The sequence below is a fragment of the Vigna umbellata genome, chromosome 8, assembly GCF_029865625.1.
Source record: "Vigna umbellata cultivar VRB3 chromosome 8, Vumbellata_1.0, whole genome shotgun sequence".
Classification (NCBI taxonomy): domain Eukaryota; kingdom Viridiplantae; phylum Streptophyta; class Magnoliopsida; order Fabales; family Fabaceae; genus Vigna; species Vigna umbellata.
In genome coordinates, this window is record NC_142172.1 from 38,559,467 (window position 1) to 38,583,399 (window position 23,933).

The window sequence follows — 23,933 nt, forward strand, 5'->3', positions numbered from 1 at the left end:
ATAGGATAATTTAAATGAAGTACATTATGAGAATGATAAACTATAATGAATATAATTAAATGATGAGTAAATTATATGAAATTTTGAAAGAGATTTTATATAGAATATTGTTATATTTGTTTTCTTATATATAATTTTGGTTTTGTTGTTGAGTTATGAGATTAAGACTTGTTGGAGGGGAAAGAAACCTTGTAAAATGTTTGTTTTGGATTATTGGAGTTGGTTTTGGGTTAAATATCATTTGTTGACGCATGTGCAAGTGGTGTGCTAATTGCATTAGACCTTTTATGTTGGTCAAGTAATGTGAAACATAACCTTTTTGTAGTTTGAGTAAGAAAGGTGATGAAACAATTACTTTTTTCTTTAGAAGTATAACACTGGGTGTTTGATAAAACTCTTCGGTGATATTATTGGTATAATCATTTTATCAAGAGGTGATGATATATGTACATATACTTAACCAAGAGGTGAGGATATATGTACATATGGTTGGACGAAAGTCATGTATCCTATGATGGTGAAGGAATTTTTGGAGATAGTTGAATTTCTTTTTAATAGGTGACTCACTCAAATGTTGATCATAAAAGTTCAAGTGACTGACGTTCATGCAATGGATAGAGCGAAAAAATAAATGAAGTGTGTTACTCCCAAGTTGATTTTTTCTCAAAATTAAATACAATGAGTATTATCTGTTTACAAATGATAACGTTGTTTAAGTGAGAAAAATTCACTCAAGTAATAACATGTTAAGATGATGTTATGTGATGTGTCACTTAATGCTTTTATACATATTAATTGATGGTTTAATGTAATTATATATATTATGGATATATATGTAATTGATGTTAAGATGTATCTCGTGTCCTTTTTGGGTGACTTTGATGTACGATGAATGAAGTTGAAAACTTATATACATGTATATTGTTAGAATAATTACTAAGTCTACTTGTTAGTGTAATCAGTATGACTAAAATAGGGGGTAGTGTGTTGGGTTATCTTTAATCATTGTACCTAGCCGTCTAGGACAGTGACTTGACCTTCTATCTCTCTATTGTATCAACTCTTTATCTATATAAATAAATAACAGAACATGAGAGGTGTCTTTCAAGCCCTCAAGAGCATATTTTTATCTCAAGTTATATGAAGTGGTATATGTGTATATAATGTTTGGTCTTTGATGGGTGACCATAATGGGTGATATAAGGATACATAAGATGGTATCATGTCCTAGGCTGTGATAAGCACATGACTCACGTTATTAAGTCAACTAATATATGGTGAGTGTCCATACATGTTATGTTCTAACATTTTTAAAAATGGTCATCAATTTGACCTCTTTTGGAATAATTCTCATACATAGTTATGACATGACATGATGTGTGTGATTATATATGAATTTGCTAAAATGATGGTATTATTGAAGTGGATTAGGGCTAACTTCTAAATAATTCAATAGATTTAATAATTTTGGTGATATGTATATTGGTTTTGAAATTTCTATGTTGATATATATCACACACAATAAATAAAATATGTAATTTTATCTTAAATCACATTCTATTTTTCACACATTTACAAGTTAAATTAGATTTATTCCATTTATATGACATGGTAAATATATGTGATCATCTAGACAATTTTATTTCACATTGCATAAGTTGCAAAGATTTCCTTAAACTCTTACAAGTTAGCATTTTTCCTTTATGTGAATAATTTGTGACTTGAAAAAAATGTACAATAAAATTTAACATTTAGAAAACAAACGTTAACACGGATTCCATATAGACATATGTAACAAAAATCTTATTAAATTTTAAAATATCTTTTAATTATTAAAATAAAACATATTAATAAACTATGAAATAACTTTTATAATTTGTTTACTATATAAATAAATTTTTATTATGAATAATTATTTAAAATAGCTAAAAGAGTAGAAATTTAAATAATTATGATTAATGATATGGATTATAATTTTTTTCTATCTTCAATATATAATTAAAGTAAAATAATAATGATATCCTTTGTACATTGTTAATTTCTATTTTACAAGTTAATATATATGTATATGAAAATATTCCTTTTTATATTATTATATATTATATATTATTTATAGGATATATTTGTTTATATATTATAACAGGAAAAAATCGTGTGAAGTATTTTTTATGATATTTTTAAAATATTATAAACAAATATAATTTTTTTATTTTATACTAGTGGAAACATAAAAGTATTTTTAATGGTATTTTTAAAATATTATAAACAAATATAATTTTTTATTTTATACTAGTGGAAATTCATTGTATATGTATATGGTAATAGTGAAAATATGAGAAGTTGAATTAATCAGACATTCAAAATGCTTATAATTATTTTGAAAAGCCTGAGCAATCAATATTTTCAATCTACATTATCTTTCTCTTTTTTTTTTTCACTATTTTGTTAGTTTTTTTTTTCTTTTTTTCTTTTTTCTAGTACATTATCTTCTATCTTCCATGGAGGTAAAATAAGGAATTACTTTGAATCCCCTGTACTTATTGATCTAATATATTATCATTTTGTTAATTACTTCACTCATACCCTGTCATCAATTAAACTTAAAAGAAACACAGTGCAGTGGTTTGATCTTGATTTGTATTGCTACATCACAAACCTTTGATTTGAACAGAAGGTATTACAAACTAAACAGGAGAAAAATGTATTATTGGGTTAGTGCTAATCCTTCGGATTTCGCCGGAACCCCTCCCCAACGTCGCAGGTGATGAACTGATTCATTATGTCGCTTATTCTCTTTGTTGTTGCTTTCTTTTCAGTAATCTCAGTTTGTTTCATTCTGTTAGTGGTCACTCCGCTGTTAATATTGGGAAATCTAAGGTTGTCATGTTCGGAGGCCTTGTCGACAAGAAGTTTCTCAGCGACATCGCTGTCTATGATATTGGTAATGTAATCCCTTTTCTTATTTGTAGTTGTTTTTCATTAAAATTGAAGAGTTTAATTTTATGCAAAGTTGTTTGTATAAAAGTTTTACACTCTCCATAATCAGAAATTATAGCTGACTTGACTTTGACTTTCACTGTAATTTATCATAGTGATTTGTAGTTGTGGTTCGATGAACGTTGACACAAAATTGAACTCTCCATTCATTTAACATATTTTAGAGGCCAAGCAATGGTTTCAGCCTGAGTGCACTGGGAGTGGTTCAGATGGGCACGTAGGTCCCAGCCCTCGGGCTTTCCATGTCGCTGTTTCCATTGATTGTCACATGTTCATTTTTGGTGGTCGTCTTGGAAGTCAGAGGTCTGTGTTGCATCTCGGTGTTTTGTTTCTTTCATTACTATAATGTATGGTATAATTGGTGGTTTTGAATTTTACAGGTTGGGGGACTTTTGGGTTTTGGATACTGGTATGTATGACATTTTGTGTGGTCATTGTTGAGTTCATGTTGTGAGGGAACTTTCTGACATTTTTGGGACTTATGCTGTTTTGACATGCTGACACTTGGAATGAATGATGCTACTCCAGACATATGGCAATGGTCTGAACTAACTGGATTTGGAGACTTGCCATCTCCTCGGGATTTTGCAGCAGCTTCAGCTGTTGGAAACCGAAAAATTATTATGTGAGATATAGTGTTTAATTTGACATTTTCTTTATGCAAATTAGATTGAGTTGGAGTAAATCAAAACATGTAATGAGGTGGATTCTTTTTGATTCAGGTATGGTGGATGGGACGGAAAGAAATGGCTATCTGATGTTTATGTCTTGGACACTAGTATTTTTCTAATACTAATTTTTATCACTTATTGTGTAATTACCTCATTATTCAGTTGTAACCAAGTATAACATCATTTTCTTCCTCTCTTAGTTTCGCTTGAATGGATGGAGCTATCAGTTTCTGGAACATTGCCACAGCCCAGATGTGGGCATACTGCCACTATGGTTGAAAAACGATTGCTTGTATACGGTGGAAGAGGTGAAGTGACACAGTTCTACTTGTTCAGATGTTGATCTGATATTGAGATTATAGTCCTTTTATTTAAATAGAAAGAACGTATTCCAGTGTTACTAGGCAATTCCCGTGTGTCAAGTATTTTATCAGGAGAATATTTATTCTTTTCTCTATCTGTTGTTTCTTTTTATATATTTATGGGTTTCAAGGTTAAATAGAAGAGTGTCTTAATTTCTCAAACAATGATCAATTTGTGCCATTTGGTGCATTTCCTCACTTTCACTATCATTTCAGTTTTAGGAAGTAGTTTTAATATAATAGTCTGGGAGCAAAGTTTAGCTCTGCATTTTTGGTTTAAATTTAGGGGCAAGATTGGTGAAATTTAAAATTAGCATGATGGTCATGAAGCAATATTGAAGATACTCAATTTTTTTTAATGAAACTAATAAAATTGAACTCGGTCAAGTGTTAGTTAATTTTTTCTATATTCAAAGATGCACTGTTATTGGATTGCTAAACTGCATAAAACTTATCTAGAAACCCATTCCATAGTCTATTCCTTTCACTGACACACATTATGTTAGACTTAGTTTTTTGAATGTGGAACTTCTTCTTGTCTAACTTGCATGTAAATAAATAACTGCTCTGAATTGATGAAAAGGGCATACATATTGATTGCTGTAATGCCAATTTGGATTTATTATCTGAAATGAGTGCTATATCCTGACTTTAACAGGAGGAGGCGGACCAATTATGGGTGATTTATGGGCTTTGAAGGGTCTAATTGAAGAAGGTATGCATAATTTATCATCTTTATAATTGAATTATGTATGATGATTTTTTTTTTTCATTGCTTGCTGCTAGTTGTTATTATCACGTATTTCCTTTGCTTCAGGTCAGGTGCTGTAGCTTCCTTTCCTGTGAGATTTGTGCATTTTATTCTAGTTTGGATCTATATCTTTATTTTGCAATTGTCATACCAACATTTCCCTTCTTTCATGTCTATTAATAGAAAGAAAGAGAGGATTCTGTGTGCCTCAATTTACACAACAAAGACTATTCTGTGATAGGTGTTATAAATACAAGTTTTATGGTTACATAATATCTTAAACATACAATTACCTTTTTCACATTATTTGCTTAAGATATGTGGAAGACAGGATGAGTCTGAGCTTGCTGTGGTAATTGTAATTTGAAAGCCACTTCTCCTATTTGCTTAAGAACCAAATATGGTCCATAGTAACCTGCTGAAAGTTTGGGATGAGGCTTATCAGACATAGAACACTGTTTATGTGGCAGAAGTTTTAGTACACCAATCACGTAGTTTGATCTTGGAAGGTTTATAATGAACATTAGCGTGAATTGTCATTTGAGCCTGTGCTCTATGCAAATGAACCTTCAGTTGTTTCAAAAGCCTTATCTCTGTTCATAATAGGCATGCACCACAACTTCAACTAGATTTTCTCTGGGTATAAACTTGGCTATTGAAGGAGAAGGACTACCATAAACCATCTTAATAGAATTTGCGGTACTTTGGAAGCTAGTATTCTGCCTAGACTTTTTGTTGCTCAGAACAAATATATCACAGATAAGTTTCCAAGGTCCTATTGTGGACCTCAGAATTGTTCATCTGATTGTTGGTGATAGGCGGTACTCATCCTTAATTTGGTATCCTGCAACCTGAATAACTACTGCCAAAACAAGCTTATAAAGTTTGGGTATCACTCACAATAGAACTAGACACTCCGTGCAAACCATATTTCAGCAACGGCCCAATTGTGGGTGTTTTACTAGGGTGAAAGGGCCATACTTAACCTATTGACTGCCATCTAGATAGTATCAAAACTCACAGATTTAGGTAGGCCTGCAATGAAATTCATACTAATATCGTCCTATATGGCATTGGGTATTGGTAAGAGCTGCAGTATCCCTTCCAGAGATGATGCCAAATACTTATTGCATTGACATACATGACAGGCTGGCGCATATTCTGTTACTGCCCCTTTAATACCTATACAATAAAGGGATTTTGCTAGTCTGCAGGAAGTGATACATTCCTGAATTTTGCTTGGTGGGTGAAGAATGAATTTCTTGTAGTAACTTAGGAATCCACTGGAATGTTGATTCCAACACTAATCTTCCTTTGTAGTACAGTCTGTTATGTTCCAAAGTATAATAGGGGTGCAGGTTTGGATCCTTGGTTAAATCATCCTTGATTTTGACAAAACTGCATTGAGATTAACCTCCTCGTCAATAGACGCCGTCCTACCAAAAAGGTTTAGACATTACCTGCATCGCCTTGTCTTCTTCTTTCCTTGTCCACTGTCTGATTTGCTGCTCCCACTTTATAAACTGTTAGGGAGTTGATTGTATATAGGAGGAGGGGTAAAGTTACAGAGCCTAACTGCCAAGGCAGTTAGGAATAGTTCTGTTAAGTGCTGTTAGTAAGTGATATAAAAGGGGGATTAGTGGTTGGTTGGGATTAGTTTTGGAGTGTTATTGTTTGGCGGGAACTCTGATAGTTCTTTGGAGGGAGGTTAAGCTCTCGGGTTACGTTGTATCACCATTCTTGTGATTCTTTTCAATAAAAGGAGGACTGTATAATTCAGATAAATTGTCTTTGTGTGTTCTTGAGTGTCTTTCCATAGGTTCTTGATCCCAAGAACCTATCATTTGGTCCGACCTGCCGGATCACGAAGGGGGGGAGCCAGCTATGGGGAGCGAGACGGAGGGAAGGTTAGATAACTTGGAGATCACGGTTGAGGGAATCAAAGATGAGACCGCGGCAATCAGACGCGACGTGCAGCAATTGATGAGAATGATGGGGGGGGGTTCGAACCATCAAGGGGGTGGTTCTGAAGGGAGCAGTAGCTCGGTGAACGAGAACCCAGGGAGGGGCGATACTGGGGGAATCGGGGTCAATTGGCGGAAGAAGGTGGAACTGCCATCATTCGAAGGCGGAGATCCATACATTTGGATTAATCGGGCTGAAAGATTTTTTGACATTCAGAAGGTAGCGGAGGGGGATAAGGTCGAACTCGCTTACATTAGTATGGAGGGAAGCGCGAGTTATTGGTTCAAGTATTGGCGGGATAAAACCAGGAATCGGACGTGGATGGGTTTGAAGGATGGGTTGATTAATCGATTCGGTGGTGGGTTCCGGGGAACGGTTTACGAACAGATGGCCACCTTGAGGCAAGAAGGAGCATTGGAAGAGTTTGTAAAGAGTTTTGAGATGTTACTAGGTCAGACCCAGGGCCTATCGGAGGAGCTGATTTTGGGTTTCTTTCTGGCGGGGTTACGGGAAGATATTAAAGGCCAGGTGAGAATTCAGAATCCCTCTGATTTGATGGTCGCCATCAGAGTTGCGAGAGACGTGGAGGACGCCATAAACCGTGCATGCGGAGGAGGTTGGAACGGGCTCAAGATGACCCACGTGGGTAATCGAACTGCGACGGCGATAGTGAGGGCTGATGGAGATCGCAGTATCGCGACGAGGGTTGGTGGTTTAGAAGGAGCGGGTACGGCCAGGAGAGAAGGTGCGACGGTGGCTAATAGCACCAATGCGAGGGCCAATGGCTCGGCCGGAGGAGAAAATAAGAATCGAATGGTCAGAAACTTACCTTATCCAGAGTATTTGAAGAGGAGGGAAGAAGGGAGGTGCTTCCGATGCGGAGGGCCGTTCGCACCGGGTCACCGGTGTGCGGAGAAGGGCTTGAGAGTGTTGCTTCTGGCGGAGGATGAGGAGGGTGAGTTGGAGGAAAACGCTGACTTTGAGACGAAACCTATGGAGCTCTCGGCTTGTTCGGCGGAGGGTCTAACGCCTCCCAAAACCATGAAACTGACCGGTCTGATAGGAGAAAAACAAGTGGTAGTCTTGATCGATAGCGGAGCCAGCCATAATTTCATCAGCCGGAAGGTGGTGGAGGAACTGAGGCTTCCGGTAACAGAAACGGCCACATACGCGGTGAGTTTGGGTGACGGGTGTAAGAAGTGGACCAGGGGGCGATGTGAAAAGGTGGGATTGATGCTGGGAAATGTGAAGGTAGAGGAGGACATGCATGTGTTTGATCTCGGTGGAGTGGATTTAATATTGGGTATTGCATGGTTGGCAAAACTGGGTGAGGTGGTTATTAACTGGAAAGAGATGTCTATGCAGTATGTGGTGGATGGAGAGAAGAAGAAAATCTGCGGTGACCCAGCGTTGGCAAGACAGCTGGTGGAACCGGGTGCACTTACAAAAATCACAGACGCTGAGTCATGGTTCTTGGTGTGGGAATTGTGCATAGTGGAGGCCAGGGGAAACGGTGACGTGAAGGATGATTTGACGGAGCAACAGAAGACAGACCTCATAAAAGTCTTGCGGGCCCACTGCAAGGTGTTTATGGAGAGAGAAGGACTACCTCCTTCACGTGACTCACAGCACCGAATAGTGCTTAAGGAAGGTAAGGATCCTATAAATGTAAGGCCTTATAGGTATCCTTTCTTCGTGAAAGAGGAGCTCGAGAAACAGGTTGCAGATATGCTTCGAGCTGGTATTATTCGACCCAGTCAAAGCCCGTTTTCCAGCCCGGTAATTTTAGTGAAAAAGAAAGATGGGAGCTGGAGATTTTGTGTGGATTATCGGGCATTGAACAAGGCTACGGTACCGGATAAATTCCCTATTCCGGTAATTGAAGAACTATTGGATGAGCTCAAGGGTGCTAGATATTTCTCTAAGCTGGACTTGAAGGCGGGTTACCACCAGATACGAATGAGAGAGGAGGACATTCACAAGACTGCATTCAGAACCCACCAAGGCTTGTTCGAATTTATGGTGATGCCTTTTGGGTTAATGAATGCCCCGGCCACGTTTCAAAGTGCCATGAACAGATTAATGGCACCTTATTTGAGGAAATGGGTACTGGTTTTTTTTGATGACATATTGGTGTACAGCCCATCCTGGGAAGAGCATCTCCACCACTTAACAGCGGTACTGCAGCTGCTGGAAGAGAAGGAGTGGGTAGCAAATCAAAAGAAATGTGAGTTTGGGAAAAGGAGGATTCAATATTTGGGGCACCAGATTTCGGAGCAAGGAGTGGAGATGGATCGGGATAAGATAAGGGCCATGATGGAGTGGGAAGAACCCCAGAATTTGAAGGCATTGCGAGGTTTTTTGGGCTTAACGGGGTATTATAGGAGGTTTGTGCCGAAGTATGGGGAGCTAGCTAAACCTCTCACGGAGTTGTTGAAAAAGGGAAAGTTTGAGTGGTCTGAGGAAGCCCGGGCAGCTATGGGATCTCTAAAGAGGGCAATGACAACGGCACCGGTGCTAACACTGCCCGACTTTACACAGGAATTTCATGTGGAGTGTGATGCTTCTGGGAGTGGAGTGGGCGCTGTATTGATGCAACATAAGAAGCCCATTGCTTTCTTCAGCAGGGCATTGTCTGAGGGGTCTCGGTCTAAGTCAATTTATGAGAAGGAGTTAATGGCGTTGGTTATGGCCATCCAGCATTGGAGACCCTATCTATTGGGGAGGAGGTTTGTGGTTTATATGGATCAGCGCAGCCTCAAATATCTGTTGGAGCAAAGAATAACGACGCATAGCCAGCAGAATTGGATAGCCAAGTTGATGGGGTATGATTTCGAAATAGTTTATAAATTAGGAAGTTCCAACAAGGTAGCAGACGCCTTGTCTCGTAAAGAAGAAAGGGGTACAGAGGAGGGAGAACTACGGGCACTTTCTAGGCCTTATTGGCATGACTTTCAAGAGGTTTTAAAAGAAGTAGAAGAAGATGACATGCTGCGAAAGATTATGGATGATCTCAAGGAGGATCCAACGAGCCATGAAGCATACACGATGGAGAATGATCGCCTTCACTATAAAGGACGATTGGTTTTATCAGCTAAATCGAGTTGGATTCCCAAGCTTCTTGCGGAGTTTCATGTGACGAGTACAGGAGGCCATTCGGGTGTGTTTCGTACTTACCGGAAAATTGCCCAATCACTATATTGGCCAGGAATGAAGAGAACGGTGACAGATTTTGTCGCGGGGTGCGTAATTTGTCAACAGCACAAGTACCTGGCTGCCTCTCCTCAGGGTCTTTTGCAGCCATTACCGATCCCACAAGCTATTTGGGAAGAAATAAGCCTTGATTTCATTGTTAAGCTACCCAAGTCACACGGGTTTGACGCAATACTGGTGGTAGTTGACAGGCTGAGTAAGTATAGCCACTTTATTGCTTTGAAACATCCTTATTCGGCTCGCACGGTTGCAGAGAAGTTCGTTCAAGAAATAGTAAGGTTACATGGGATCCCTATGTCAGTAGTCAGTGATAGAGACCCCCTGTTTTTAAGTGTATTTTGGAAAGAGCTCTTCAGGATGCAGGGTACTCAGCTCAGTATGAGCACCGCATACCATCCTGAGTCGGATGGCCAGACTGAAGTGGTGAACAGAATTTTGGAGGGATATTTGAGGTGTTTTTGCTCAGAGCAGCCGAGGAGTTGGAAGTTGATGCTTCCTTGGGCTGAGTACTGGTATAATACCAGTTATCAAAGTGCAGCCAGGTGTTCCCCTTTTGAAATAGTTTATGGAAGAGCACCTCCAGCTTTGAGTCGGTTTATTCCTGGGGAGACAGCGGTGGAGTCGGTTGTTCAAGATTTGATGACAAGGGATGAAGCTTTGAAACAGCTTAAAATGCATTTAAGGCAAGCACAAGAGGCGATGAGTAATCAGGCAAATAAAAAAAGGAAAGAATCAGACATTAAGATAGGCGATTGGGTCTATTTAAAGATTAGACCCCATAGACAATCATCCATGCCAACTCGCTTACATCCGAAGCTATCGGCAAGGTATTATGGACCCTTTGAGGTATTACAGCAGATAGGGAAAGTTGCGTTTAGGTTGCAATTACCAGAGGCAGCCAGAATCCATCCCATATTCCACGTTTCCCAACTGAAGAAAGCTGTGGGGGAGAAGAAAGTGGAAAAAGAGCTTCCAGCTGAGTTACAAGCAGATGGACCAATGTTTAGACCAGCCAAGGTGCTGGACAAGAGAACTCGACAATTGGGAGCAGAGGAAATACCACAAGTTTTAATAGAATGGCAAGAAGGGGGACAAGAGAGTGCTACATGGGAAGATGAGGTGACTATACAAGAGCAATACCCGGAGTTCAACCTTGGGGACAAGGTTGTTGGAGGAGAGGGGAGTAATGTTAGGGAGTTGATTGTATATAGGAGGAGGGGTAAAGTTACAGAGCCTAACTGCCAAGGCAGTTAGGAATAGTTCTGTTAAGTGCTGTTAGTAAGTGATATAAAAGGGGGATTAGTGGTTGGTTGGGATTAGTTTTGGAGTGTTATTGTTTGGCGGGAACTCTGATAGTTCTTTGGAGGGAGGTTAAGCTCTCGGGTTACGTTGTATCACCATTCTTGTGATTCTTTTCAATAAAAGGAGGACTGTATAATTCAGATAAATTGTCTTTGTGTGTTCTTGAGTGTCTTTCCATAGGTTCTTGATCCCAAGAACCTATCATAAACAATATCTAATTCATACTTAATAACTTTGCTAGTCAGTTTTGTTGATTTTGAGCTGTGATCCATTGTTCTAACAAGTTGCTTAATCTTTTTTGATTTGTATACTCAGTGAATTTCTGTCCTAACAAATAAGGATGCCAATGCTGAATAGCTAAGATCAGAGCCATGGCTGTTTTTTATATATAGATTTGGTGAGAGTTGTGATTGCTGAGGTTTTGCCGAAATAAGCTATGGGTCTTTTGTCTTGGAACAAAACTGCCCCTAATCCCTTGCCTGAAGAATCACATCTATGGAAAAATGCTTAGAGAAACCAGACATCACTAAAACTAGAGCAGTAGCAACAACTTTTTGTATCAATCTAAAGTCTTGAGTCCACTCAAAATTTATTTTCTTTAGTAAAGCTTTCAAAGGTCTGGCTGTCTTGCCATGATTTTGTATAAAGCATTGATAATAACATGCTGTCTTGCCATAACTTTGTATAAAGCATTGATAATAACATGTTAGTCCCAGAAAAATCTTTCATGGCTCTACTAGTCTTGGGAATAGGCCACTATAATATAGCTTCAATCCATTTTGGGGGGTCCATGGAAATTCCCTGCTGTGAAATAACATGACCCAAATGACCCAAATTGTTACGTACCTGAGTACGTAAACTAGCCAAATACAACCTTTCACACTCTCACACACGTAACAGAACAATAAACGAATGACAATGGATGAATGAATCTCTTTTATTGATGGTAATAGCTGGGTGAACACAAGTAAACAATAACTGGGAGCATAACCTCCTTTAGTCAACCAATAATTGGGAGCATGACCTCCGTCAATTATCCTGGAGCATAACCTCCTTTACAAAAACTCAATAATCAAAAGCCTCTCTTTAACCCTAGACTCTAACTTTATTTATACTAATTAATTCCCGCACATCTCTTATTAAATATTTCCCTAGAATATATCTGCATTTAATATAAATATCCCTATATATTATCCTAGCATATATCCTTAATTATAAATATCTTATATTGAATATTTCCCTGAATATATATTTATTTACTCTAGTTAATTTATACTGAATATTCTCTCTGCTTCCCATCGTTCGGCCTGGTTGCTCCCCGCCTCCCACCGTTCGGCCTGGTCGCTCCCCGTTGTCCACCGTTCGGCCTAACCTCTCCATGCCTCCCACCGTTCGGCCTAACCTTTCCATGCCTCCCACCGTTCGGCCTAACCTCTCCATGCCTTCCACCGTTCGGCCTTTACGGTCAATACCGTTCGGCCTCACTTCCCCTTTTGTCCACCGTTCGGCCTAACCTCTCCATGCCTTCCATCGTTCGGCCTTTACGGTCAATACCGTTCGGCCTCTTCTCCTTCTCATTACCTCCCACCTTATACCCTAACACAAATCTTCCACACTCCCGTTCTGTCTTATTTCTGCCAATCTCTCAAATATTGTGCTTCTCCCTTTGCCTCCAAATATCCTTAGCAGTTCTGTTGCAAGATCTTCCCAAGAAGAGTTCTTTGACTTTGTTGCCAAAATTTGAACCAATGGCTAGAATTTGACTAGGCATAATTTTTTTGATCCCTTGACGTTTTGAACATGGAAAGGGATTCTTAGTTATTGCTTTCAAACCTCCTATAATAAACCTGCAATCCTGTCTTATTGTCAACATGCTGTGTTTGCTTCTGTATCAGATAGCTTCTTAATAAGATGGGTTATGTACTTATAATGGACATATAGTTTCTTTCTCGTCTTTAATACAATTTCTTATATTAAGAAATATTTATTTCTTGGTAGCTTCTGAATAAGATGGGTTATGTACTTACAATGTGTATTTGTTATGGAGGAAAGAGAATGAAGCACCTGGATGGACTCAATTAAAGCTTCCAGGTCAAGCACCTTCTCCCCGATGTGGCCATACAGTTACGTCTGGAGGACATTATGTAATCTCATTTGCAAAATCCCTCTCTTTCTAGTTCTGCTATTTTTGTAGTTTGCTTTCGTTTTTAATATTTACTGCTAAACATGGATTTCTGTACAGTTCACACTTTATCCTGTAGTGGAATGATCTACATTTAAATATCATTATCATTATTCTTTTTTATGGTGTGTTAGATGTTGAAAAGATTGGAAATTCTGTGTATTTGAGAGTTGAAGGCTAGCAGCTTCCTTTTGAAATTAATGGTATTTAAAGGGAGGTATTTCAAGAACATGATGGAGATTGTGGACTAACTCTTTAGTGGTAGGATTTTAGAATTCTCTCAACTACTTCTTCTAGTTATGGGTATACCGGGAATGTGATCGTCTCCCAGTGTTTTCTGCCTTACCTTGTTAGTTTAAGGTAGAATGTTCACTAGAAGGGGCTTTGGTTGCTGAATAGCCCTGGTGACCAGCGAACACTTTGATTGTTGGTCTAGGTTACTTAAGTTTAAAGAGCTGCATGAACTTGGTTATTTCCAAGGGATATAAGATTTCCTTTATATGATACTAGGAAGTTGGTTATCTTTGTTCTCCTTTTTCAACTTTCCTTAGTCATAAATTGTCTGCCTTAATTGTCTTGTGACTTTCTCTTAGATTCATATGTGTTCTCTTGTTCAAGAGTATCACATGTTCGCTTTTAATAAAGTTTAACCAGTCAGAAAGAAGTTTATGTTTATAAACTTGAATTATAAGATCAAAGGCTTAATACCTGTTTTTGTCCCTCTTTATAAGGGAAATGTTCAATTTCGTCCTACCTTTTTCAAAAAGTTCAATGTGGTCCCAAGTTGTGTAAAAAGTGTCCAATTTAATCCTTTTTGGTCACGGCGTTAAATATTTAACTATCCTGCTGACAGCGTGGACTGATGTGTGCAACGTGGCTTTTTTCCTTCGTAACGTGGCAGTTGACGTGGCAGTGGCAGTGTCAAAAGAAATGCGAGAACAGAAACCCCTGTGCTGCGTAGTCGCTAGAGATGCTACGGTCATGACCACTGCGCCCGCGAACCAGAACAGAGAGGATGAGGATCTCCTGCAACGTCAAGCTCGAACAGAGAAAAGAGGGAGAACAAAGAGAACCCCACTGCTACTTGCACGGCAGGAGAGTTTTCCCTAGGGTTGGGGTTGTCCCCGAACCCGAAAACATATATGGGGAAGAATAAAGTTGCTCCCCTAGCAATCCTTTTGCACGAGCTCCAAGACTCCCAAGCTGCCTTAAGTTGGGGTTTCCGCGAAGAAGAGGAAGGCAAACAAAATTGGGGAAAAAATTCTTCAGATTAGGGTATTGAGATGAATCAGCATTTGGGGTTTAACTAGAGTAATTAGGATTCAATTGGTTTAATTAAATTTCTCACTTAGAATCAGAGAAATAATTAAAATTTATCACTTACAACAGAAATTAACAACCCCAAATTATTTTTAATTAACGTTAACAGGAAATAAAAATTCTTACTTTATATAACAACCCCTAATTAATTTTAATTAACATTAATTTTAATTAACATTAATTTTAATTAACATTAATTTTAATTAACATTAATTTTAATTAACATTAATTTTAATTAACATTAAAATATACCTGTTTTCAGTGTTTAGAAAGGAAAAACAGAGCCAGCAAAAAATGGCCGTGGGAGGATTCTCCATTGATGCTTCTTCAACCAGGGGCTTCGACGGCAAAATTACACTCTCCGTTCTCATCACTTGCTCTTCAAACAGTTCCAGATTTCCTTGCCACCCACTCTTTCTCACACCCTCCAAGTACCAAACCCCTCTATCCCTAATTTTATCCTCGCTAGCCACACACACAATAATCTTGGAACACCCAAGTCCATCCAAGCTTGGTGCCCCAGGAGCGAAGGGGTTGACCATGGGGATATCAATGCCACCCGGCACAGAAGGGTACACAAAGTCCCAAACTAAACAAAACAAACGTTGTTTGTGCCCTGTAACAGCTTCGAATCCAATTGGTTCCAAACGGTAGAAGTAAGGATGGGAGAAAATACCTAAACCCTAACTCATAAATTTTGACTGCCACTGCCACGTCAACTGTCACGTTACGAAGGAAAAAAGCCACGTTGCACACATCAGTCCACGCTGTCAGCAGGATCGTTAAATATTTAACGCCGTGACCAAAAAGGATTAAATTGGACACTTTTTACACAACTTGGGACCACATTGAACTTTTTGAAAAAGGTAGGACGAAATTGAACATTTCCCTTATAAAGAGGGATAAAAACAGGTATTAAGCCTAAGATCAAATAATATTACATTATGGTTGATGTCATCAAATAATTTTTTATACTGTTGTGATTCCCCTTTCCTCTCTAAATTCTTTAATACGTCTTAATCCCTAGTCAGAATTGCATAGATTTACTGTTTTAACCTGAAATCCTGTCATTTATTTACTTCTTTTATTTTTGTTGGAGAGGATTTTACAGTTGTTGATGTTTGGAGGACATGGGACTGGTGGATGGTTGAGTCGTTATGATATCTATTACAATGACTGCATTATATTAGACAGAGGTGACAACTTTCACTATACCTGTCAGTGTATCTATCACACTTTTTGTATCATTAACCATTATAACTGTTGTCTGTCAATCTATTTTGTTAAAGCTAACTTGTTAATGATCTCTGGCATCCTTGCACATACATTTCTGACATGCAAAATACGGTTGGGGATTTGGCTAATTTTGAGGGAGAAAAACAGATTATGTATGTTAGTTGCATGAGGGAGTCTTTGTTATTTTCATTTTGTGTCCGTGGAAATCAAAGATTCTGGTTCCTGTTCAGTAGTCTAATTTTATGAAGTTAACCTGGTTATCCAAGGAAAATTCGATGCAGTTTTGTTGTTTTTTTATTTATTCTATTTTTGAATATCACTTTGTAAGCATTAAAACTAAATTTTATCAAATAAATATTTGGCTCTCTTCTCAATAATCCAGCATCCCTTGTGTTTTTTGCTCTATAATAGATTAAACATTCTCACATAACTTACATTTCATCTTTATGATGTGAGCTTCGTGAATCTTCTCGTGTTGGAGAGTTACAAACCTATCATTTATTGTTGTTGGAACCTTAATGATACTCCGTGAAACATTTTACATTCTTGCTCAAATACTAGTTTTCGTTATTAGGTTTTGGATGAGTACATTATTTTTAGAAAGAAGCAATAAGCTAATGATGCACAATAATGTCCTTGAATGCAAATTCAGTGTATTTACATGTTACTTTAATTTTTTTTGAAGTGGTTTGTCTGTAAACTATGATATTCAAATGCATGATTTTTGAGTCAAATCATAAATGGCACTTTTTTATTTTTAATTTAAACTATGACAAAGTCCTGCACAAAATCAATGTTTGGTGGCATATACTAAATTCAATTATTTGGTGTGTTTGGTTGCAACAGTTTCAGCACAGTGGAAACGGCTCTCCATAGGCAGTGAACCCCCTCCTGCTAGAGCGTACCACTCTATGTCAGTTGTTGGATCACGGTATTTGCTAATTGGTGGTTTTGATGGGAAAACGACTTATGGTGATCCATGGTGGTTAGTCCCTCAAGGTATTCATTGTTCTATCATGATCTACAACTCTATTGCTTTTGTTGTCAAATACTCCTTTTTCAATTGTAGATATTTTCACTGAAAAGAAGGTAATTAATTTTTTTGTTTGTTTGCCAATGAGTTCTTTCTTGGAGTACTGTTTTTAAGTTGAATGGAAGGAATATTCTATTCTTTGAACTTTCTATTTTCTTGTACTGTGATTTAATACTCAATCCAGAATCTTCCTCTCTATAAATGTTCTTTTTTTAATGGAGATGTTTTATTAGAAAGCTGAAACCTTTCAACCTTAGATGAAAAGGGTAAAAAGAACCTAACTGTTCATAGGCTAAAAGTGGCATCCTAAACTCTCACTTCTTTTGCATGTTTCACAGAGGATCCAATTGCAAATAGATTAACTGCATCTCCACCCAGAAATATTCCTGAAAGTAAGGAATTTGCTTTCAACGATGATTTTCAACCTCAACTAAAGGTATTGGTTAATCTTGTTTTGTTTGCAGACATCTCACTTTGCGATCCATCCCATATTTGTCTTAACTAGTGAGTTTTTTTGTTTTTTAAAAAAATGTGTTTAAGATAGAAAAAAATGTCTTAACTTCTCGGTGCTTTTGTTTGTTCTTAATATTTCTTTTAATTTAAAGACTGTTCATAATTTCAGTTAAAGAAAAAAATTAGTAGATAATACTAGCTTACTAAGCATTTCTGTTGATATATAGTGGAGCATTGTTGTAGTCAATTCTCACCAGTCACTTCTCTAGGTTACTAAATGCTTAAGTTTGCTACTGTGCTATCTCAGTATCAAGACTTTTGAGTTCTTATCTGTTGTTTTTAATCTTTAAAGTGGTTTTCATTTAACATAGTGTTTCAAATCACAATCTTTTCTTATTTTGATTTTGTTTAAATAACAAATCACTTAGGAAAGAATAGAATCGTAGAATCAGGAATTTTCCTACAATGAAAAAATAGATGAAAGAAAGACACCGGAAAATTTAAATGAGTCAACTCACAGAGCAACCTAGTCTTCACAAATATGAAATAGAAACATCCTTAAAAAAAATCCATGACCAGGATCGCATAATGAGGCTGAGGCAAGCCTATCCATTTTCCAATAAAAGTTATGGAGGAGAGCATTATTATGTTTGAAAACACACTTCCATTGACAGAGCACAATGTGCGAAAAATGTATAAGTGCTTCTTTCTAGCTGGGCTGCCTCTAATTCTTTATTGAAATGTATTCTACGTTCAGTCATAAGTATTCATATCTGTACTAAACCAAAAAAACAGCCTAGCTAATTTGTAATTGTGATGCTAAAAGGAAGGAAACAGTTATGACAAATTGATAACAAACTAATTACATACTTGGATTTGGGTCTTGGACTCTTGGTGGTTAAGGTTTTTGTGAAAAATTAAATTTAAAAAAATGGGGAGATAGTGGGGACCAACGAAGATGAATATGAAAGCAGATGTTGATAAAGACAAATCTGTTACGTACCTGAGTTTGGGCCGTAACCAGTAGACTCACTCACACACTCGCACAGATAAGGAACACTGGAAATTTACTGAATATACCGCTGTTATTGAATAGAAAATACTGCACCAAAGATAACAACCAATAACTGGGAGCAGGATCTCCGCCAGTTACCTGAGAGCATAGCCTCTCTTACAAATCTCACACATAAAAACATATCTTTAACCCTAAACTCTAACTTTATTTATACTAATCACTCTCTCCCGAAAAGGTAAAGAATCATAGTAATTATGCCTATTTATTAAGATTATCGGGTAAGAATATCTTCACCCTTATTTACTATATTTAATTTATATTTAATAATATCCTGAGATACGCCCTTAAATTCTAATAAATTTTCCGCCCATCCTAACTGCTGTGTCAGTTAGGATGCTCCTCGCTGCTCACCACCGTTTGGCCCTCTTTCCCTCTTCCTTCTACCGCTCGGTTAAGTCTCTCTCCCCCTTCTATCATCTGGACCGCTCGTTCCCTGTCATTAACCGTTCGGCCATCGTGCTCCTCGTTCCCTGTCACTAACCGTTCGGCCATCGTGCTCTCTACCGCTCGGTTAAGTCTCTCTCCCCCTTCTATCATCTGGACCGCTCATTCCCTGTCGTTAATCGTTCGGCCCATATCCTCTACCGTTCGGTCCTCTTTCTCTCTTCCTTCTACCGTTCGGTCTTCGTGCTCCACCCTCTTCACTGTTCGGCCTATATCCTCTACCGTTCGGTTTCCCACCGGTCGGCCCATATCCTCTACCGTTCGGTTTCCCTCCTTTTCTCTCCTATATCTCTTTCTTTCGTATACTCGCCAGCCCCTAACATTACCTGCCGCCTGAAGATCAACCTTGCCCTCAAGGTTGAAGTCTGGGTATTGATCCCTGATGGTTGTGGCATCTTCCCATGTTGGACGGCATCAAAGTCTGGCGGTGTGGCCTGACCTTCAAATATGCAGAGTCATCATCAAAAGGCACCAGCTGCATATGTTGAAAATGACTGGGAATCAAGTGGTGATGAAATGGAAGTTTTGACAGCTGCGGAATTGAATCTAATGATGAGTTCGTGGATGTACTCTTTGATTGATTTCTGTTGTGATGGTATTAGCGACTTGGGTCTTTTTGTTGAGCTTTTTCTAGGGCTAGGATATTTATGTTTTTTACTGTGACCTTATAATTTATATCTTATTATAATGTTCATCACTTTATCACTTTAATGTTTTTATGTTTTTACTGTGTTAAGCACGTGTAACTAACTTTACAGTGAAGAATTAATTTAAAATGCTCAAATACTTTTTTCTTCTGTTTATCATTTCTTTTTTATGGTGAGGTGCTTTTTCGGACACTCCAAAGGCAGTATCCCCTCCCCCCAAAACAGTTTTTTTGTTTTTATTATTTGCCAAATCTTCTTTTTTGTCATGTCCTTTTAGTGGCACTGGCATGACAATCTTAGATTTCATTTGTTAATTCTAAGTAAAATTTGAACACATTATAGTTCTTGATTAATTTATTGCTGACATCTTTGTCAGGAAAGCCAGACAGAGAAATTTCCTTTCTCTGAATTACAAAGACGGTTGCAAATATCAGTTTCCAGTTCCAGCCTTGAGATTGTAAACGAGTTCGAAGATAAAGAGCTGCTTGAAGTAGCATCAAGATTAGCAGGTGAAAACGTTTCTACTAATTCACTGGTAATATTCCCTTACTTGGATGGAAATTTTCTGTATGTCCATATCATCATAATTTTAATTGAAATAATATTTCATTTTTGAACAAGGCGATCGAAACAATTCGTAAACACTGGAGAAAGTCTGAACCAAATATGGTTAAACTCAAAGAGCTTGGACCATTGCTTCGGGATTACCAACGTCTTATATACAGGCACTATCTGTAAGAACTATATTTTTTATCCAATTCTTTCTATGATGTTTCTGCATTTGGTATCTGCAAAACTTGATGAGCCTCGTATTCTCAGCAGAATTTGGGGCAGATTTTTGGCATGCATGCTTCTTTATTACTATTTTTCTTTGGGTACTCGTATGCAATTGATCACACACTATCTATTCTCAACTTCCTACTGGCTTAATCTGCTACCTGCTATATTCGCATTGAAGTTGCTAGGTAGAATTTTCTAAAATTTATCGATCTGCTGGCAATCTTTGTTAGCTTGCTTGAGCAAATCCTTGAAGAGTGGATCTTGAAAGAAATTGAGGTCAACAATTGTTTTGATCGAAAAAGAATCTTGATACCGTGCACATAATCGTGTGTGTGTATCTGCTTATGGATGATCCCTTTTCTTTATGAACATGAGTGGTGAATAGTTTGGCTTATGTTGCTTGTTTGTCTAACCTCTTTAGAGAAAGGAGTGCATCTGCCCAGACGCCTGGATTTGGTGAACACGTGATGTATCAATTTTACCACGTCAAAAATGCTACTCAGGTATATTTTTGTGGTTAATGGATATTCTCCTTTACCGGTGCTTTTATTTCTCCTTGGATATTCCTTTTTACTTAAAAAATATTCTGGAAATGTATATTTGATATTCTCCTTGGATATAGTGATACCAAAATCATAGATATTCTTCTTGGACATGCTTTATCAACACTATATGGTAAAAGTGATATTTCAGTAGTAATATTCTGAGTACATAAAAATATTATCAAAACGATATGCCAGTGGCACTGATTTGAACATTGAAACTAAAATACATCAGGTTGTCTGGTATTGCATTTTTGGTATATATTGTTGCAGAGACTTTATATTTGGTTGAAGTCTGTGATTGATTACATTAAATACTAAAGTTACCCTTGTAAGTTGTAACCCTATTGTATAACTTCTGTCATTTTGTTTTTATGTTTAACCACACTCCTTTTTTTATTTTCTCATTGTCCCCTGTTATTCCATTGCAGTTGCGCATGGACGATATTCCAAAACTTTTGGCAGAGTACAAACAGCTACCTATATGAAGAATACTTGTTGTATGAACAGTTTCTAATTTATACCGAACGCAAAGCATGGGTCACAAATAATACGTTATTTTATGTACATTAACCTTTTAATAATTATCAACATTTCAATATTTTTTCCCATACTTTGGCACATTCAGCCTCTAAAGTTAGCTAACTGAACATTATAGTATATTTTAACAGTTTTTTGAGAAAAAACAATATATTAAATTTGTAATGGTAATGTCTGTAGTGGTTTATATTATTTGTTTTGCTACACATGAACATATCTAAAGATCCAGGAGTGTAAGTGATCCAGATTATGTTAAATTTGTTCTAATTTTTCACTTAATTTGGTTGAGGTTACAATTTTGAAACTCTTGCATACTGTTTGTTATCTCGATATAATCAAAATATTTTAAAATGTTTATCATAAAATAATACTTCATTTGTTAATATAGACAAATTTCCCCCTTTTTTTCTCTCGATGTGACGTCCACAAGGCATTTTTAATTTTGAATAATAAGAATGCAAGTACATTTAAACACAAGCCACTGAAAAATTGAATAGACCAAGCTAGTAAACGCAACACACACACACACGCATAGGTTATGGTTTCAAAGACAGAGACTCTATTGTCTTGCATAGCTCGTCCAGTTTCTTCATCCTCATTCTTTCACTCTCAGTCAGCATCTATTTATGAAATATAAAATACAGCAACAGATACATGGTTACCAGAACAGTTAAAAAAAGAAGACAGGAAGAAAAATTAAACTGAGAAGGGTATGTTTCACCTTCTCAAAATGTCAAAATTAATTTATCAAGTGAAAATTAAGAATTTGGAGAAAATGTACGTGAGAACTTTGCATAAATTAGTTTGTATTTGGGTTAATTTTAACAAATGAAAAACTCAATTTTTTTCTCATTTAAAAATCTGTTTGGAAAAACTTATTGAAAGATATTGTATGCTATATACCTCAACTAGTGTAGCAACAAGATGAGTCTTCTCTTTGTTTTTTTCGTTGAAAGCTTCCAAGGCTTCTTTACACTCTTTCTCCTATCAGACAACACCACAGATTAGTTTTCACTCGACATTATTAAGAAAGTAGTTCCAGAATACAAAGCCATCCCATTTTTAAAACTTCTGGTTCATGATTTCTTTTTCCTTCAAAAGTACGAGTTTGATTATCAGAAATTGTAGTGAGTATGATTTAACAAGTCCATAAATTTATTATTGTCAGTTTGTGATTAGATAATAATGTAAACAAAATTTCAATGTGTTTAGGAAGGAATAAAAACTTCATGTATAAACTCAGCCTTCAACTAATGAGTACCTTTTTCTGGTAGTTAAGTCCCAGTGGCTTCAAATCTCTGTTAGCCAAGTCAATCTTCTTGCGTAACATTGCAACTTCCTTCCTCATGGGATCATCAAGCACTTCAAGCTCCTAGTAGAGAGTGTGACAATAACAACTCGTGACATATTAGCATAATTTGGATTTAGCTTAAAGAACTGAAACTACTGTCAACATCATGTCATGAAACTTACTTCCCAAATGTGTGCCAAGCGCCTAGTCTCTTCTTCAGCACGACCAAGTTGGAGTTCAACTTTCTCTCTCACCTCCATTTTTTTCCTCTCAATTTCTTCTTCCTTAGACTGAAACGTGGAGATGGCGAGCTTTGAAATATCTTCATCCTCATACTCTTCTGCTGATAGCCTCCCACTGCTTCCAATGCTGCCAAGGTTCTTCATTTTCTGCATTTCCTCTCTGCTGCTGCAAACTAAGCCCATGTGCTTCCCCACAAACTTGGTCCAATGATTTTGGTGTTGGTTTATTTCAACAAGAGGCCTCTGTTGCTTTCACTTCAATACTCTTTCTTCAATTTCAACAACTTCTTCTCTCTTGGCTTCTAAATACAGTAAAGAGACTCCCAGAAACTCTTTGCCTTTCTTTATTAAGTATTTGTTGCATTCCAGGAATATAATTGATCTCCTGGAGATTTTGTAGTAAAACTGAAAGTAATATGATGTTGCATCCACAATGAACACCTCAGTGATGATGGATTATGATGTGGTTTTGCATTGTTTGTGAACAATCTTTGCTTTTCTCACAAGGTATTTGCAAAGTTACAATCTTGAATTCAAAGTCAGATAATGGGCAAGAAAGAATGGAGACTGAATAGGGAAGCAATGTATTAGGGTGCTAACTTACGTTTCTTCATGCATAAGATACATTTGGGAAACCCTGCCCGGCAAAACCACCGTTCTCGTGAAATTTTTTTAAAAAATTATTCAAATGAAAAAAATTCAAAAAAATTATGAAAATGAATAAATTATGCCAAATTAATATAATTTTATTTTGAAGAATTCATGTCACAACTTTAATATATAACATTTTTAAAATTTAAATCGTGTTAAGATAATACAAATTTTAGTTAAGAGCATTTTAGTTGATGGTGTAAGTTGTACATAATTTTTATTAAAACTAAACTAAA

General features: G+C 37.1%; 2 protein-coding genes across 5 annotated transcripts; one reads left to right on the forward strand and one right to left on the reverse strand.

Annotated features, from left to right (window-relative positions):
- The first annotated feature begins 2,564 nt into the window (after window positions 1–2,564).
- LOC124840907 (Galactose oxidase/kelch repeat superfamily protein) lies at window positions 2,565–21,721 on the forward strand. Of its 4 annotated transcripts, none has more exons than XM_088096177.1 (16): window positions 2,574–2,761; window positions 2,844–2,941; window positions 3,162–3,300; window positions 3,378–3,406; window positions 3,526–3,622; window positions 3,720–3,775; window positions 3,869–3,976; window positions 4,689–4,745; window positions 13,314–13,405; window positions 15,875–15,959; window positions 16,846–16,998; window positions 17,371–17,468; window positions 20,028–20,186; window positions 20,273–20,385; window positions 20,853–20,934; window positions 21,405–21,721. In XM_088096177.1, the coding sequence occupies exons 1-16, from the start codon at window positions 2,700–2,702 to the stop codon at window positions 21,459–21,461; spliced, it is 1,485 nt and encodes a 494-aa protein (XP_087952303.1). In that variant the 5' UTR covers window positions 2,574–2,699; the 3' UTR covers window positions 21,462–21,721. The 4 variants fall into 4 exon arrangements, 2 of the variants coding, with proteins under 2 accessions (XP_087952303.1, XP_087952304.1); XM_088096178.1 differs by having other exon boundaries at window positions 20,037–20,186; XR_015781537.1 differs by lacking the exon at window positions 21,405–21,721 and having other exon boundaries at window positions 2,565–2,761; window positions 20,037–20,160.
- A 193-nt stretch (window positions 21,722–21,914) lies between these two features.
- Window positions 21,915–23,486, reverse strand: LOC124840908 (uncharacterized). The gene is made up of 4 exons (XM_047317048.2): window positions 22,987–23,486; window positions 22,775–22,885; window positions 22,417–22,497; window positions 21,915–22,133 (listed from the first exon to the last, which is right to left on the reverse strand). Exons 1-4 carry the CDS (start codon window positions 23,227–23,229, stop codon window positions 22,050–22,052), a joined length of 519 nt encoding a protein of 172 aa, XP_047173004.1. The 5' UTR covers window positions 23,230–23,486; the 3' UTR covers window positions 21,915–22,049.
- Window positions 23,487–23,933: the final 447 nt, after the last annotated feature.